The sequence below is a fragment of the Cyprinodon tularosa genome, unplaced genomic scaffold (genome assembly GCF_016077235.1).
Source record: "Cyprinodon tularosa strain WSP-4 unplaced genomic scaffold, ASM1607723v1 ctg282, whole genome shotgun sequence".
Taxonomy (NCBI): Eukaryota; Metazoa; Chordata; class Actinopteri; order Cyprinodontiformes; family Cyprinodontidae; genus Cyprinodon; species Cyprinodon tularosa.
In genome coordinates, this window is record NW_024038988.1 from 496,965 (window position 1) to 512,682 (window position 15,718).

A 15,718-nucleotide genomic window follows, 5' to 3' on the forward strand; every position below is an offset into this window, starting at 1 on the left:
TGAATTCTGACTTTTTTCCCATACTAAACTGAAATAAAATTTAAAAATCAGTTTTTTCAGTAGCCTCTTTTTTCAGTCCTCTTCTGTAGGGAAAGGGAGTTGGTAATCAGGGGGATGTGAAAAATATAAACATATTTTAATATTTTAAACAAAGAGGGGGCTAACTTGGATCTAGATATCTGCAAATCCTGATATTTTTCTTAAACCACCTCTGATTGCTTTGATTTGATCATAATTTATGCTAATTCTTTTTTTTTATTTTTTATTTTTTCAAAGAAACTGTCAAAAACTCCAAAAAAAAAACAAGCCTGATATGTATAAATTCGACAAGGTAGCTTCAGGTAAGTAAAAGATCAGAAAAGGAGGCCATAAACACAATGAAGCAGTAAATCATGTTATGGGATAAATTCGCCCCAAAGAAATATCAGTTGTAAGGCTTCAGACCGACTGTATTTAATACATCAAAGACAGCTGAACTTAAAGGGTACATTTTTCATTTAACTTTGATTATTTTAGAAACAGACAGAATAGATCAGCCCCTATGGATTAGGTGCGTATCTATCCCAAAGAGGCATTTCTGTTGTTATGTCAGGTGGAGAATGTGTGGGCAGCAGTGTTGCGTCAAAGAGGTGTGGATTTCCAGCTATTGATCCAATGTTTTCCAGGAATGATTGTGGCCTCAGTCGGTGAGTGCTTTTAAGTTGGATCTCAAATGGGAAGAGTGTTTAGCCTAAAGTGCGCCGACGAGTTTCAAAGACGAGAAGTTCCATCTCTGCTTAAACAGTCTTATTCTCTAATGACTCAATCAACTTTTCCCTTCCTCCCTCCTGCTTTCAGTGCCGTCGGCCAATCCTGACTTTCCGTCTCTTTTTTTTTTTTTTTTATTGAAGGTTTGAGTCCAGAAAAAGTGGCCAGCTTTACAAAGCGCCTGCGCTCTGAACCACGCTACCTGTTGGCCCAGAATGTGTCCACCTGCATCGACCCTTTGGAGGTTTGTTTGCACCGACAGACCGTCCAGGATACAGTGCATATCTTTCAGCACTCCATTCCCACGGAAGGCAAGCCTATCACCAACCAGAAAAGCTCAGGTAAGACGCTAACGTTACCTGCCCCATGCAAACCCGACACAGCATGGATAACAGAATTCCAAAAGACGACTACGGTATGTGTGTAAGGTTATTTTCTGTGTTTTATTTATTTATAGTTTATGTGAAAGTTCACATAATATATGACTTATCAAGAAGTGGGGGAAAAAAACATGATACATGATTTTCCCTTTTATAAAAAAAACAAACTCAAATGTTTTGAGTATTTTGTGTTTAGCTTCTCTGTACTGTGATAGCTGTTCTCAGAGTATAGCTGTGTGTCATTTAATATCTGTATAAAATAAGATAAAATAGTTGTATTTTTCTCACAGTGGAGAAATTCACACCTTTCAGAAGGGTAGCACATAAGTCGAATCAAAGAACAACAAAGTAAATGTGCTAAAAACAAGGGTGAATTAATCTTTCAATAGAAACCCAGATATGTTTGATCTGCTGTGTAGTAAATGGTTCAGATGTGTTTAGTTTGTCTCTTGTTTAACCCAACCCCCACCTTTAACCTGATGATGTCACATCCTTGTTGGGATGTGACTTACAGCTAGCTCAAGTTTGTAGTAAGTGGTAAGTCACCTTAGCCTCATGAGACCATCCTGATCTCGCCAGCTTTCAAGGTTTCACTCGCTAATCAGTCTGGCTACTCTCCGTTAAAGAAAATTTGGAGCCGTTCACCAAACGAACGTCCAATCAGCGTTGGCTTTGAGGCGGGTTGAGGTGTAACGCAACGAGAAGCGCGACAGTTCAGTCTAAAGAACATGGCGGCTTCAGCCGATGAAACTAGCGTTAGCGTGGCTATCGAGCAAGTTTTATCGGAATTACAGAGTATTTCTTCACTGAAAGAAGAGCAAAACACTGCTCTGGAGGCTTTTCTCAGAGGAAAAGATGTTTTTGCTCTTCTCCCGACTGGTTTCGGCAAGAGTAGCCTGGCTTGTGGTTGTGTTTTCGTCGTCGCTCTGTTAGTACGTCATATGCTTCGTTGATCTGATTGGTTTATTCGGCCCGTCTATCACCAACACAGGCCAATCAGCTAACCAGTATTTTCGCCCCTTCCCAAAATTACTTCAACGGAAGGTTTCCAGATGGATATGCGGAGCAAATTCATCTGGCGGAGTCAGGTTAAAGTCACCTGTCCTGCAAACAGGAAGCCTGGGTTCATATCCCAGCTGTGGGAATGAGCTGCCAGTGTGGTTTTAAAGGCTTATTTATACTCTGAAACCAGGTCGTCTGCTTGTGTTACAGTTAACACAGATATGCCCCGCCCCTTCCGCGGACACTCTGCTGCACCTCTCCAAAATTGTAGGTGACCGCAGACAGTGCCGCAGACAGGAGGCTTCTGATTGGTCAAATCTACATCCACTCCACACTATGCGTATTTCCTGTTTGGTACCTTACCAGCTTGTTTTGTTTGTATGACCGCCATTGTGGAAAACGACTCGTGAAGTTGGACCAGCTAGAAGAGCGAGGTGCAAGAGAACGCTGGGACCCTTTTCCCACCTGGATTCCCGCTCTTTCTCCCCCTCATGTCCCTCCGTTGTCACACAAACTTGCCCCCACTTCCTCACCGCCTCGGCCGTATCTAGACCCACGGCTAGTTCCTGATTGTCCCTCTTGCGTTGTGGCGTGGAATAACATAGCGCAGACCACGCTTCAATATTGGGCATAAATCAAAATATCTGCGACACACTGCTGCAGGAGGATAACCAGCCCTTTAGTCAAGACCCTTCACGCTAATGCCTGCTTTGGGGAGTGGCGGCCTAGTGGTTAGGATATTGTGCTTGCAATCCTGAGGTTGTGAGTTCAAGCCCCGTTCCCACAGGCTGCCACTCGAGGTCCCTGAGCAAGACCCTTAACCCACTGCTCCCCAAGGTTTTGGGTTAAATGCAGCAAGTTAATTTAGTTGCTCTATACTTGTGACAGCGTAATGACAATATAACACTGGAAAAAATAAAAAATAACGGAGCTAACCATTGCGAATGCATCCGACGGGTCACCCCAATGGTTCACAGATAGATTAGGACAAGAGACTGTTGCTGTTCAGATGACCTGAGCGCTGAGGCAACATGAGCAGCAGCCCGTGGTCTGTTCTAGCAGATTCCTGTCAGGTCCGCACTAACTGCTTTACTGTTGTCTTTTAATAACAGGGAGATGTTGGATCTTCTCGTGCCTCAACGTCATGCGACTTCCCTTCATGAAGAAGTTTAATGTAGAGGAGTTTGAGTTTAGTCAGTCCTACCTCTTTTTCTGGGACAAGGTAATGTACACAATAACATCTCATTATTATTACTGCTACTTAGGGTGTAAATGCAGATTTTTCACATTGCTTTTGGGTTTTTTTTCCCCAGAAACCATCTGCCTGTATAGCAAACTGTTGTAACATCTAATAAGCTAGTTTAACTATCTGGAACTACCATCATAGATACCATAATGACTAATCCAAACTACTGTTACAGATGTATGTAATGTGAATCCAGCTGTTTGGAGCATATGGGCTGTAAATCTCACTGTGACTCCCTCTCTGTGGGGGCGGTGAGAGGTGTGGGGGGGTCAATGAGCAGACAAAGACTATATTTCATGATATTTCTTACTTTTGCCGAGGAGACTGAAGCCCCGTGCCAAGCTTGGATCGGTTAATCGTGCCGAACTCGGTTCCTTACGTCCTACACCACGCTAGCACGGGTCCCGTTCTCCTAGTGTCAATCTATAGTACTACTGCCCTCTAGAGGTAAACAAGCAAATCAACATGGCGGCGTCTGTAACATTCAGGAAGTTTGTGGACAGTCAGGCGAAGAAGGCAGCCTTTGGTGAATTTACTTGACAGAGTCGGCATTTGGGAAGTGGATACGACAAACAATATGCAGGAAACGACAGGAGTTGAGGTTCATCACACTGCTAAGCAGAATCCTCACTGGGAACCATGTGGCACGTAGGGAAACTAGTATTTTTATGTCTGAAATTTCATGATTAAGGAGGATGGCTGTAAGGAGATGACGTGGTCTTCTCATTTGCTCTTTCTTATCTGAAAACTTAGCTAGAATTTAACAGCGCCAAACCCGACTGATGAGCTAGTTCCATGTTAGTGTGGGTCGGTTGTGTCGGGCGCAGTCCGGTTCAGTTTTGCATGCCATTTACACTCAACAGTTATCTCGATTAATGTGCTTGGACCAATCGCAGCACAGTTTCAAAAAGGTAGTGTAAATGGGGCTTATGTCTTTAGGAGAGTTTGTGTGTTTGTTTTTCTGTGTGTAGGAGAGTTTAACGTTTTGTTTTTTTTAATCAGAGGTGTCCCTCATGCCAAAGGAAAAAAAAATCCATAAAATGTTGGTACTGATACAGATTATGATCTGGATACTGGATTTTTTCTTTTATTTTTTTTGTAAAGATGCTCTAACATTGTAAAGGGATAGTTTGTCAGAACAGGCAGTTCCCCACTAAACCAGAGGGTGGCAGCAGTAACTTTTGACAGCTTCAGCATTACTACAGACAAAAACACAAAGAAAGGTAACGTAGTTGGTTTTGTTTGCAGAGTCAACTTATGAACTGATTTTTACTGACATATTTTTACCAGTGCAGTACATCATGGCAGCGAACGATTCATTTAAATGTGGTAATGATCCAAATCATGTGTGCATTTTATCTATAGGTTTAAGTCACAATATGGGGCAAAAGTTGCTGCTTGGCGGAGGTCTGTGTCTCCAAGTGCTTTTTTGTCAATAAATGAACTTAAATTTGATTGATCTTACCAATCAAGTAACAATTAATAAATTTTTATTACTTACAATCTGAGTTAACATGAGTGGCTTAGTATGTTTCTTTTTTTAACAATATGCTAAAGGAATAAATGGTACATCATTGCATTTTACCAATTTATTGTACCAGCTGTATTAAAAACTCACTAAATAAACAAAAAAACTTTCTTGCACAATATTGAACTAGACAGAAGATAACAAAAAAGCAACCTATTAGGTTACTGAATAAAATAAAAAAATAACTAAACAAGTGAACATTTCTGATTTTTTAATTTAATTTTGTCGCTCCAACACACTGTCATGGATGCTAACTGCGATGAAACTCTCTTTTGTGTAATTCAGCAAACAGTGCTGGCAAATATACTTTTAACAGCGCCTTTAAGCGGGTGGTTTGGTTTCTCTCAGAGGAATGTTTGCTTCATGAAGTGCATTAATGCACAAAAGCCTTTCCTGTCTCCTGTGCTTATTGTTAGCATGACATTTTCTATCACATTCCCAATGTTTTGCGTATTTGTCTCCACTTTTCTTTAATCATACAACCATTAAGCACGGTAGAGAATTTGGAGTAGCTTTGCTGTGCAGCACAGCTAAATGGAGGCTATTTAGTAGGGATGCACGATATAATCGGCCCCCTATCGGTATCGTCCTTAAAACTGAATATCGGACATCGGCCACCCCACCGATATTTAACCCAATATTTGATCAGCTTCTGAGTTTCTAAAGTCTAAAAAATAAAAAATAAATACTACTTCCTCAAAAACTTCTTTTTTACAGACTTAAAAACTTCTAAAGACGAGGGAAAAAATATTGATACATTAAAATATCACAATATCTTCATATGCTGATATATTGCCATTTAAAAACACCATATCAATCTCTTTTACTAATGAAATATTGCTATATGTCATCGTTATGCTACAAAATCCCCCGAAAATTCACGAAATTTTGCCATATTTTTATATGTTGATATATTGACGCGGTATCGATCTATTTTACTGACAAAATCTCACAAGAATTTGCAAAATATCACGAGTTTTTAACAGAATGAAGAAATTTCACGAAATTTTGAAAGTAAAATAGATCGATACCGCGTTTTTAAAAATCAATTTGATATCAGCATATGAAAATATATTTGAGTATATTATTTTTCAGTGTCAGAAATGGATAACAAAACTGCTATTTTCAATGACTACTTATTTTTGTCCAGCTTTAACATCGGTATCGATATCGGTTATCGGCTACATGAGTTTTAAAATATCGGCATATCGGATATCGGCCAAAATCCCAATATCGTGCATCCCTACTATTTAGATTACTTTAATGAGTTTATCAAATGTTTGTATGTCGCCTTTAAAGGAAAAGTCCGGTCAGCAAGGAATGATCAATGGATCATTATTTATACCTAAAATGAATACGTTCACGTTTTTTTTATAAATTTAGCGTTAATCAGTAAAAAAAAAATAATAATAATAATAATTTTTGTCACCATCACTGAGTCTGGAAGCTTTAATAAATGGATAAACATATTTTTTATTTCTTTGTTGCAGATTGAGCGTTGCTACTACTTCCTCCATGCGTGTGTGGAGACGGCACAGAGGAAGGAGCCGGTAGACGGGCGCCTGGTCCAGTTTCTTCTCTCCAACCCGACCAATGATGGAGGACAATGGGACATGCTGGTCAATCTCATTGGTCAGACATAAATGAACACATTAATAAGAACGCATTAGAGATTAACGATACCAGTCTAACTGATCCTTCATGTTTGCTGCTGATATTTCTTGGTCCGATTCTTGCAACTCTTATTGCTTTTTATTCCTCCATTTAAATGATAAAACATGTTTTTAACAGTCTCAGTTTAAACAAAGAAAATCAAACCAAAATACTAGCAATTGGTAGCAGATTGAGGGAGCCGTCATTCATGGGCTTCCCATGATGTTAATGCATTGCTGCTGAATGCACTGTTGAATCGGTTAACGGATGCACATACAGACCAATACAAGGAATTAAAACACTAATATCAGCTAAAAGTATCGTCTGTCTGATGCACGGTCTATTTCTAAAACTATAATCTGTCTCTGACCCGATGCTGATTCTGTACCGGTTTGTTGTGTTCAGAGAAGTACGGCGTCATTCCAAAGAAGTGCTTCCCAGAGTCCCACAGCTCAGAGGCCTCGCGCAGAATGAACGACATCCTCAACCATAAGGTGGGATTTGCACGTTTCACTCGGTTTTCTGTTGGAATCAGATGATGGAACCTTCCAGTAAGTTTCCACTTCAATAAGACGGCTGTGCTTTGCTTCAGCTGAGGGAATACTGTTTGAGACTGAGGAACATGGTGGCCAGCGACGCTACGAAGACCGAACTGTCTGAGGCTATCGACACCATGATAGAAGAGGTGAGGCTCTCTCTTGTTTTTTTTGTTTCCTCTTCATGCTGATCGGTTCATAAGGAAATGAGGAATTGGGGTTTGTCTGTCTGGGGAAGTACAGACTCCATGTGGTTGCAGATCAGCCTGCATCGCAAAACACTCCTACCTTAATGTTTAACAGAAACAAATCATTGAAGCTGTGTGTCTGTTTTCTGCTGCTGATTTGTGTTTTACACAGCGTTTCTGATACATTGTTAAACCATATTTATAAAGAAAAAAACTGAGATTTATATGAACATTTGTTCATCTTAAAGGAATAGTACACCCAAAACATGATTAGCCTCCATTTTCTACTCACCCCCATGCTGAACAACACTCTGGAGTACTTTTTTGATATCTCAAATGCATCTGGAGATCTGGGAGGCTTCTTGCTGTCTGCTGACATTCAAATAATGGAGGTCTATGGCGCCCGAGGCAGAAAGGTCCATAAAAGTCCACAAAAAACGTGTCAATATTCCTCCATACTGCTCGTCCAATGTATTCCAAGTGTCCTGAGTGGGTAGCGTCCATAATTTACTTGAAACGAAGTCATTTAGAATGTTTTTAGAGCATAAACAGTAGTGTATAGGATTTCCTGAAAGCGCGCGCCTGCGAGTTCACGACGCTACGGAAGCCGGCAGACCAAACCAGATGAAAGTGCGCATTCAGCGTCTGCTCTGCCGATAATGCAAGCGTAGAAGAAGAAATGTGCTGTTTACCTGTGCAAAGAAAGAAACAACGAAAGAAAAATGTTTGAGGACTTCAGTGTTGAGGAAGAGCATGAGTTCTTTGCCGAGCTGAATGCGCACTTTCATCTGGTTTGGTCTGCCGGCTTCCGTAGACTCGTAAACGCGCTTTTAGGAAATCCTATGCACTACTGTTTATGCTCTAAAAACATTCTAAATGACTTTGTTTCGAGTAAATTCTGGATGCTACCCACTCAGGACACTTGGAATACATTGGACGAGCAGTATGGAGGAATATTGACACGTTTTTTGTGGACTTTTATGGACCTTTCTGCCTCGGGCGCCATAGACCTCCATTATTTGAATGTCAGCAGACAGCAAGAAGCCTCCCAGATCTCCAGATGCATTTGAGATATCATTGTTTGGGTCGAAATTACAAGTTTATTCAGATTTTCTCATCGTTAGTTCACGATGAGAACTAACGGTGATTTCTTGTTCTAATCTGCGTTGGTTCTGAAAGGAATATCAGAATGAGTTTTAGTTGATTTTAGACGTCAGACGGAAATCTGCTGGGACCGTTTTTATCTGGTTCGCTCTCTAGATATTTAAACTATAGCTGTTTCTCAATTCACAAGAACGCGAGTATGGACTCGTGTCCTCGCCAAGTATGTTCTTGACGAGAACACAGTAAAGTCTGGACTCTGGAAGAACGGGAGCACGCAGCATACAGTGCGGGAAATAAGTATTTGTCCCCTTACTGCTTTTGCAGGTTTGCCCACTTAGAAAGAATGCAACAATCTACAATTTTAATCATATGTACGTTCTAACAGTGAAAGACAGAATCCCAAAGAAAATTCCAGAAATTCACATCATATGAATTTATTAAAATTGATAACCATCTGATGAGGAAAAACAAGTATTTGAACCCCTGGACAAACAGCATGTTAATCAGCAAGGGGTCAAATACTTATTTCCCACACTGTAAATCTGGGCCAATTGGAACATAAGCATACTGATGACATCACCACATTCTCGGCTCGTCTAGAGCTGCATTTCACCTCCTGTTCTTAATCGTCTCTAGATAATAATAAATTCTTATTTTTTTCATTTAGTGGGGAAATAATAATGAACAGACCGATAAACACAAATCAAATGAACATTTTACCAAATAAAACAAAAAACTCGCAATCAGAGCCAGCGGTGCAGACAGAGTGCTGCTGCAGACGGGCTTACATTAGCCCTGGCTGCTGTTAGCCTCGGAGGTCTGCTAGTTGCCGCGGTCCTCTCAATTTCGGAATATTTTCTTTTTCAATATGCACTAAATCAATAAATGGGCCATATAGTGATGCTTAAAAGTATAATATTCTCACCTCAAATGATCTTAAAACATGCTTTTATTGAATAACAGCAACAGAAAAAAGTACTTTAAACTTCATACTCTGAGCTCTGCGAGCGCTCCATTGAAAGCTGCTGCTGCCGCAATGCATGCTGGGACAGCTGTAAATCTCAAGAACGGACAAGTCTGCTCTGATGCATGCTGGGTAAAGAGGGAGGGGCTAGAACGACATCCGTTCTCAGTCTGCTGTTCTTGTGAATTAGAACAGTACTAGGGCTGAGGCTGATGACGTTTCACGAGGACACGAGCATATGAGAACACATATTGAGAAATGGCCTATCCCTGTTCACATTCTTATGATCTAGTTTGATTTGTTTTTTATGTTTTACTCCTTTTTCTGAGGAGTCCAGTTTAGTCACGTTCGCAAATGTTTTGTCTAACAAATGTCTGGTTGATATGGAGTTAGTCTCAATTTTCACAAATACACATATGTGATTCATACATGCACAGGATGGAGGATGTGGGATCTGGGGGTCATTCTATATGGCTTACCTTCTTGTGATTTCTTGTGACAAGGGAGCTTTTGGCATTCCCTGCATAAAAAAATGCATTTGTGTATCGAGGCACGTCAGACGAGTTTCAAAAATCCACACACAAACACAGTTAAGTTTAAAGTCCTCTGTACTTTGTTAGTTAATTTATAATTGTTTATGGACCAGAAATACTTTGGTGAATCTTGTTCTGTGTATGTATAAATCACATATGTGTCTTTGTGAACGACGACTAGACTGCATTTTCTGGCGATGTAGATTATTTGCTCACATTTACGGAAGGAGACCTGAATTAAAATGGAAGCGTTTTCTTGGCTTAATAGAGAGTTTGAGCAGAGGAAGAAATGCCAGATTTTAAACATTTTAAACAAACCAAAGCAGGAATATTAAACATGCATTTCAGTAACCAGAGTGGATTTCATGATGGGAGAAATGGATGGTATGAGTTCATAAAGGCAGTTCATAGGCCTGTCATGATAACACATTTTACTGGATGATAAATTGTCTGAGAAATTAACCCAATAAACAATATCATATTTTCCATTGGGTTGAATCCAGAGTTCTCCCACTTACATTCGGCTTTGAAACCAAATCCATCTCTGTTTTTGTAGCATTCATTTGGCTCGCTGCTCCTCAGTCATGGGGCTCTTACGCTGCAGCCGCTACGCTAAGGAAACAATAAGTAGAGGGGTGAGTGAAAGCTGATGCTCCGCAGGGAAACCAGTCATCCAGACTCTTTAGAAGAAAAAGAGGAAGATCCAAACAGACAAGCACTCATTTAAATTTAGCTTGTGAATAAATTGGTTTTAGTTCTAGTATCTGAACATTTATCTAAATCTAGATAAGGGGCTCAGAGGCTGCAGGTTGCAGATTTAGTTTGATTGAAGCTAATATTGCATTTTAATAAATTGCATATTAATATTCAGATCAGTCTGATGTCACAAAAAGAAAATATTGGTATATCCCTTCCTAGAGCTAAGATGTCTGAAATCAAACATAACATTAACGATGGAAAATCAATGGGGGTGCATCAGTGCATGCGCACCATGCAACCCCAAGACAGGGCTGCTAAATGCAGTGAGGAATCTGCGAATGCATGCACCTATCAGCCAAACCCAATACAGGGAAGAAAAACACTGTAAAATGTTTCCAAGTTTGAAGACATTTTGCTTCCCATCAAGGAAGCTTGTTCGATTCAAAAAGTTAGAAATAGTAAGTTGAGTTCAAGGCTTTATACAGCCGCCCAACAAAGCTTCGGTTTTGTTTTAATGACAAGCAAATTGAGACAGATGAAGGGGTCCACCCCTTTGGAATGGGGGTGGTTTAGCTTCTTTTTTTAGCCTGCAATGCCCCATACCTTTCCGTATTTTCACGACCATAAGGCGCACCGTACTAAAAGGCGCAGTCTCAGTTATGTGTGCCATTTCTGTATTTAACACACACATAAGGTGCACCGGATTATAGGGCGCGTTTTTTATATACTGTTACATATCCTCTACTACGTTTAAATAGCTCTACTGCGTATTTAAAAATAGAGCGGGAGCAAAACTGAGGATGACTGTGCTTTATTCATGTATTTATTACAAAGTATTAATCAAACCCTTCAAAGTCATCATCCTCTGTTTCTGAATTAAACAGCTGTGCTAAATCAGACATGCCAATTTCCCCTTCTTCGCTGTCAGTCACTTTCTGTGCCGTACGGCTCCCCGGAAATGATGCCGGCTTTTGCGAAAGCTGGAACAACAGAGCAAGCAGACACGTTAGTCCAAGCATCAACAATCCATCCGCAAACTGTGGCGTAATTTGCCCGGCGCTGCCTTCCACTTTTTGTGAAACTGTGCTCTCCGTCGGTCATCCATCGCTCCCACGCCGCTCGCAGCCTTACTTTGAACGGCCGCTTCACACCGATGTGGAGCGGTTGAAGTTCCTTTGTCAGACCTCCCGGGATAACGGCGAGCACAGCGTTCATTTGATTCACCTTTTTTTTCACATCGGTTGTGAGATGGGCACGCATGGAGTCACAGATTAACAGCGATGGTGATGAGTGGAAAAAACCACCTGGTCTCCTTACATACACCTCCCTCAGCCACGCTTTCATCATCTCCTCATCCACCCAGGCCTTTTCATTTCCCTTAATAACGACTCCAGCTGGAAAAGTCTCTTTAGGCAAAGTCTTTCGCTTAAAAATCACAGTGGATTGTCTATAAAAGCACATACCTTTTCTTTTATAGACAATCCACGCCCACACTTCCCCCTTTAACGTTCTCATGGCGGTCTCAACAACGTCCGCAGTAACAACACACATAGGGCACAGCGCCCTATAGGGCGCGCCGCACATTTTGAGGGAAAAAAGACGTTTATATGCGCCTTATAGTCGCGAAAATACAGTATTTGCATGTTTTCTAAGCCAAAACAAGGCTTTTGTTTTTGGTCCACTTTGTAAAGCCTCAAATTCAACGCTAATTCTGACATGTTGAATTGAAAAAGCTTCCTGGATGGGAAGCGAAACGTCTTCAAACTTGGAAACAAAGTCCACTGGACTGTTTTTAACTTTTTTTGGAATTTAAAACAAGTTCTCTGTTATTGAGGTTTGACCTCTAGACTTCTATGATTTCTCTTACATATTTTTCAGTCACTTATGAATAATAAAAACTGCTAAATATAAACACATGCTGCTTCAATGAACAACAATCTTTTTTTTTTTTTTTGGCGTTTTACTCTTAAAAGTCACATGACTGCTCTGCTCCAGCTGTTTGCTCCCCAAGCGTAGCTCTGGTTTAGCAAAAGGAAGCAGAGGTAATAATTGTGTCCATGTGGGAATGTGATCCTTTGAGCGTTAGAGAGAAGTCAGAATGTTTTGGTCCTAAAGACCTGCTTCTCTCAGGGAACACAGAGACCGGCCGCAAAGCATGACGTCCATGTTGCTCAATACAGTGTCGAGCTTTTCTACCCCACATTTAGTGAAACAGCAGTTTTACTAGCTTTAAAATTCCTGCTCAAAGTTCAAGTATCACTATGAAGGGCTGACGTGTGAAGGACTCTGAGTTATGTCACTATAGTGGTCAATTGTTTACCACATTGTGTGGAGAGAAGGGGAAGCTTTTAGAAGCTTCTAGATCAGGGATCTGCAACCTTTCAAATCCAAAGAGCCATTTTGCCCTCAGTGCAGCTGAATAAAAATTGTTTAGAGCTGCATATGTCACATTACCTGTTTATAAAAGACCACTCAGTATTATTCTTAAATATCTAAATATATTTTATTGAATTTTTCTCTTTTAAGGTACAATAAACTTACAAACAAACTTAACATTGCAGACATGAACTTCTGCACACTGGCATTCAATCATGCACTCACCATTCAAACCTGCATTTGTTCTGAAATATACAAAACTCTTTAGATTATGACAGAAAAATAACAACACAATATGGAAATAAAAACTGTATTCAAGACATCCATTTAATAAGCTCCGCCTTCAGTCTCTATGATCCTCATATATGGCTAAAGAACCAAGGTTTAATTTGTGTTTTTCAGGTTTTGGAATATAGAGCAGGGGTAAAAATCATTTGGGTCCAAATAAAGAAAATCAACAACCAGTAAAGGTCCAGAGTTATTTTTAATTCTAACCTGTTACTTTAAACAGAATTTAACACTGAAATAAATTAGGTGTTTATGCATCCATGTTACATATTGAATCTTTAAAATCTAAATAGTTTTTGAAGTAGAGAACAACAATCTTTCTATTTTGTTATATAGACAATTTCCTGACTCACTTTTTTTTTTAATAAAACACTTTAGGCTGCCCGTCAAGGCTTTAAACCTGGGTTTAACCGGAGACTAAGCCATTCTCAAGCACAGATCAAGGTGCTCATTCTGAGCCTGGATCCAGATTTATTGTTGATTCTGTTCATGGTGGAGAATCCTGCTTCACAGCAGCAGGTTGAGCCAAACATCCTCTAAATGTGCAGGGTCATCTTTGAGCACGCCATTTCACTTTTCTTTCACCAGTTCACCGCAGTTCTTCCAGCAGTCCACACTTTCTCTGCTCTCTTTTTCTCATCGTCTTCTCCTTCTTTCCCATCACCCGGCTTGCCACAGGTTTGCCTGCTGTGTCTAAAAGTAGCAGCAGCAGCAACCCAGACTGACAGCTCATTGGCTCATTTGGATCACACTGCAAAAATGATCTAGAAATAAGTAAAAATTTCTTAAATTAAGTGTATTTACCCTTAATTTGAGTAGGTAAATGAGATAGTTTGCCAACGGAATTAGTATTTTTACTCTTAAAATAAGATAATTGGATAACATGCACTTGAAATAGGACAATGCGATTGTGTTTTCTTATTTGAAGTGTAAATTGTCTTGTTCCATTGCCAAAATGTCTCTTTTACCTCCTCAATCCAAGAACGAATCCACTTATTTTAAGAAAAAAAGACTTATCTAGATTTCGATTTTTTTTCCAGTGCACCTGTAGCCTGGCCCTGCATGCTCCAGACGGCTTTACCATATTAACAGGAGAAGCGGCGCAAGTGAGATTAGACACTGTCGTAATTTACATGCGGTAATTTATAAATGTTTAAAATCAGGTTGGGTCCAGATTAGATAGCACGTGGATCCGGACCGTGGTCCGCTAATCTGTGAGTTCTGCTATAGAGAAACGTACAACTCTTGCATTAAAGAGGAAACATTGATTTTCTGATTGTTAATATCTGTGGAAATTATGTATAACAAGGCACATAGTATCTAAGCTAATGAACGGAAATAGAATAGCAAATATTAAAACTCTTTAGTTTTTAAATACATTCTGTTTTGGATTACAAAATAGATAAAAAAAAAACAATCCACTGGACTTGGTTTCCAAGTTTGAAGACGTTTCGCTTCCCATCCAGGAAGCTTTTTCAATTCAAAATGTCAGAAATAGCGTTGAGTTCGAGGCTTTATAGAGTGGATCAAAATCCGTCAGATTGTTTTTTAACTTTTTTGGAAAAACTATGACCTGAATGACTGAGAATCTTCACCAGCATTCTGCTGTGGAAATAATTCAATTTCATTTTACTTTGAGAAAACTTCTAAAGCTTCTAAAACTTGCATCTGTTATTATGCTGTTACTTAGTTATTTTATATTTATAGCTACGATTCAAAAGCCTTTTGTAGAAGGTTCAAAGCAAATCTAGATTCTGCATTAATGGATACGTTTAAAGAAGAACTTAGAGGAAGGTTGTGTTGTAAAACAAATGGGTTCCCGTTTCACCAGCAGAGTGCGCTGTCTAACAGGGCATGGCTGAGCAGAGCAATGTCTGAGGTGACAGCAGTTACAGGCAAAGGTGTTTAATAAGCATCTGTGAGGCTGCAGGTCTAATTCAGAGTTGGAGGTTTGGGATTTGCTAGAAAATAAAAACAGATTATAAGTCAGTTCTACTCTAAATAAAACTTTCTAACTTAACATCCATTTTTTTTCAGTTGAAACTAAGCTCTCCTCTGTTGTACCTATAAGGACGCCGTTATAGAACCCACTAATACTTGAATGTTATTAATCTCACATTGGAGAAATAAACTCTCTGCATTTAACCCCCCGGGGTTTGGCTCTTAACATGCAAACGTCATCGCTGATCCTGCAACTGTAGGCGATAGGGATCTTGTTTATGGAACAGTCGGCGATCTGTCTCAGCTCAGTGCTACGCTGCGACCCAGTTGATGCGTGTAAACAAACACAGGCTCCACGAGCGTAACACGTGTTAGGTGCCCCTCGGTTTGTGTGTTCTGTGTACAGCGCAGGTTTAACGCCTGATTGGCTCTTCCTGTGTGGGTGGGTAAGGGGGGGGAGGCCAGTCAATCAATCTCCCGTGGGCCTGGTTAAACAGCTTTTTGTTGTCGGCTGTTAGGTAGCTTTGTGTTGC

General features: G+C 40.1%; 1 protein-coding gene across 1 annotated transcript in view; it reads left to right on the forward strand.

Moving 5' to 3' along the window:
* blmh (bleomycin hydrolase) overlaps positions 1-15,718 on the forward strand; it is a 48,037-nt gene that overhangs the window by 3,045 nt on the left and 29,274 nt on the right. Inside the window, exons 2-6 of the mRNA XM_038290514.1 lie at positions 891-1,088; positions 3,242-3,351; positions 6,394-6,535; positions 6,962-7,050; positions 7,149-7,241. Coding sequence (XP_038146442.1) covers positions 891-1,088; positions 3,242-3,351; positions 6,394-6,535; positions 6,962-7,050; positions 7,149-7,241 — 632 coding nt within the window. The remainder of the gene's footprint in view (positions 1-890; positions 1,089-3,241; positions 3,352-6,393; positions 6,536-6,961; positions 7,051-7,148; positions 7,242-15,718) is intronic.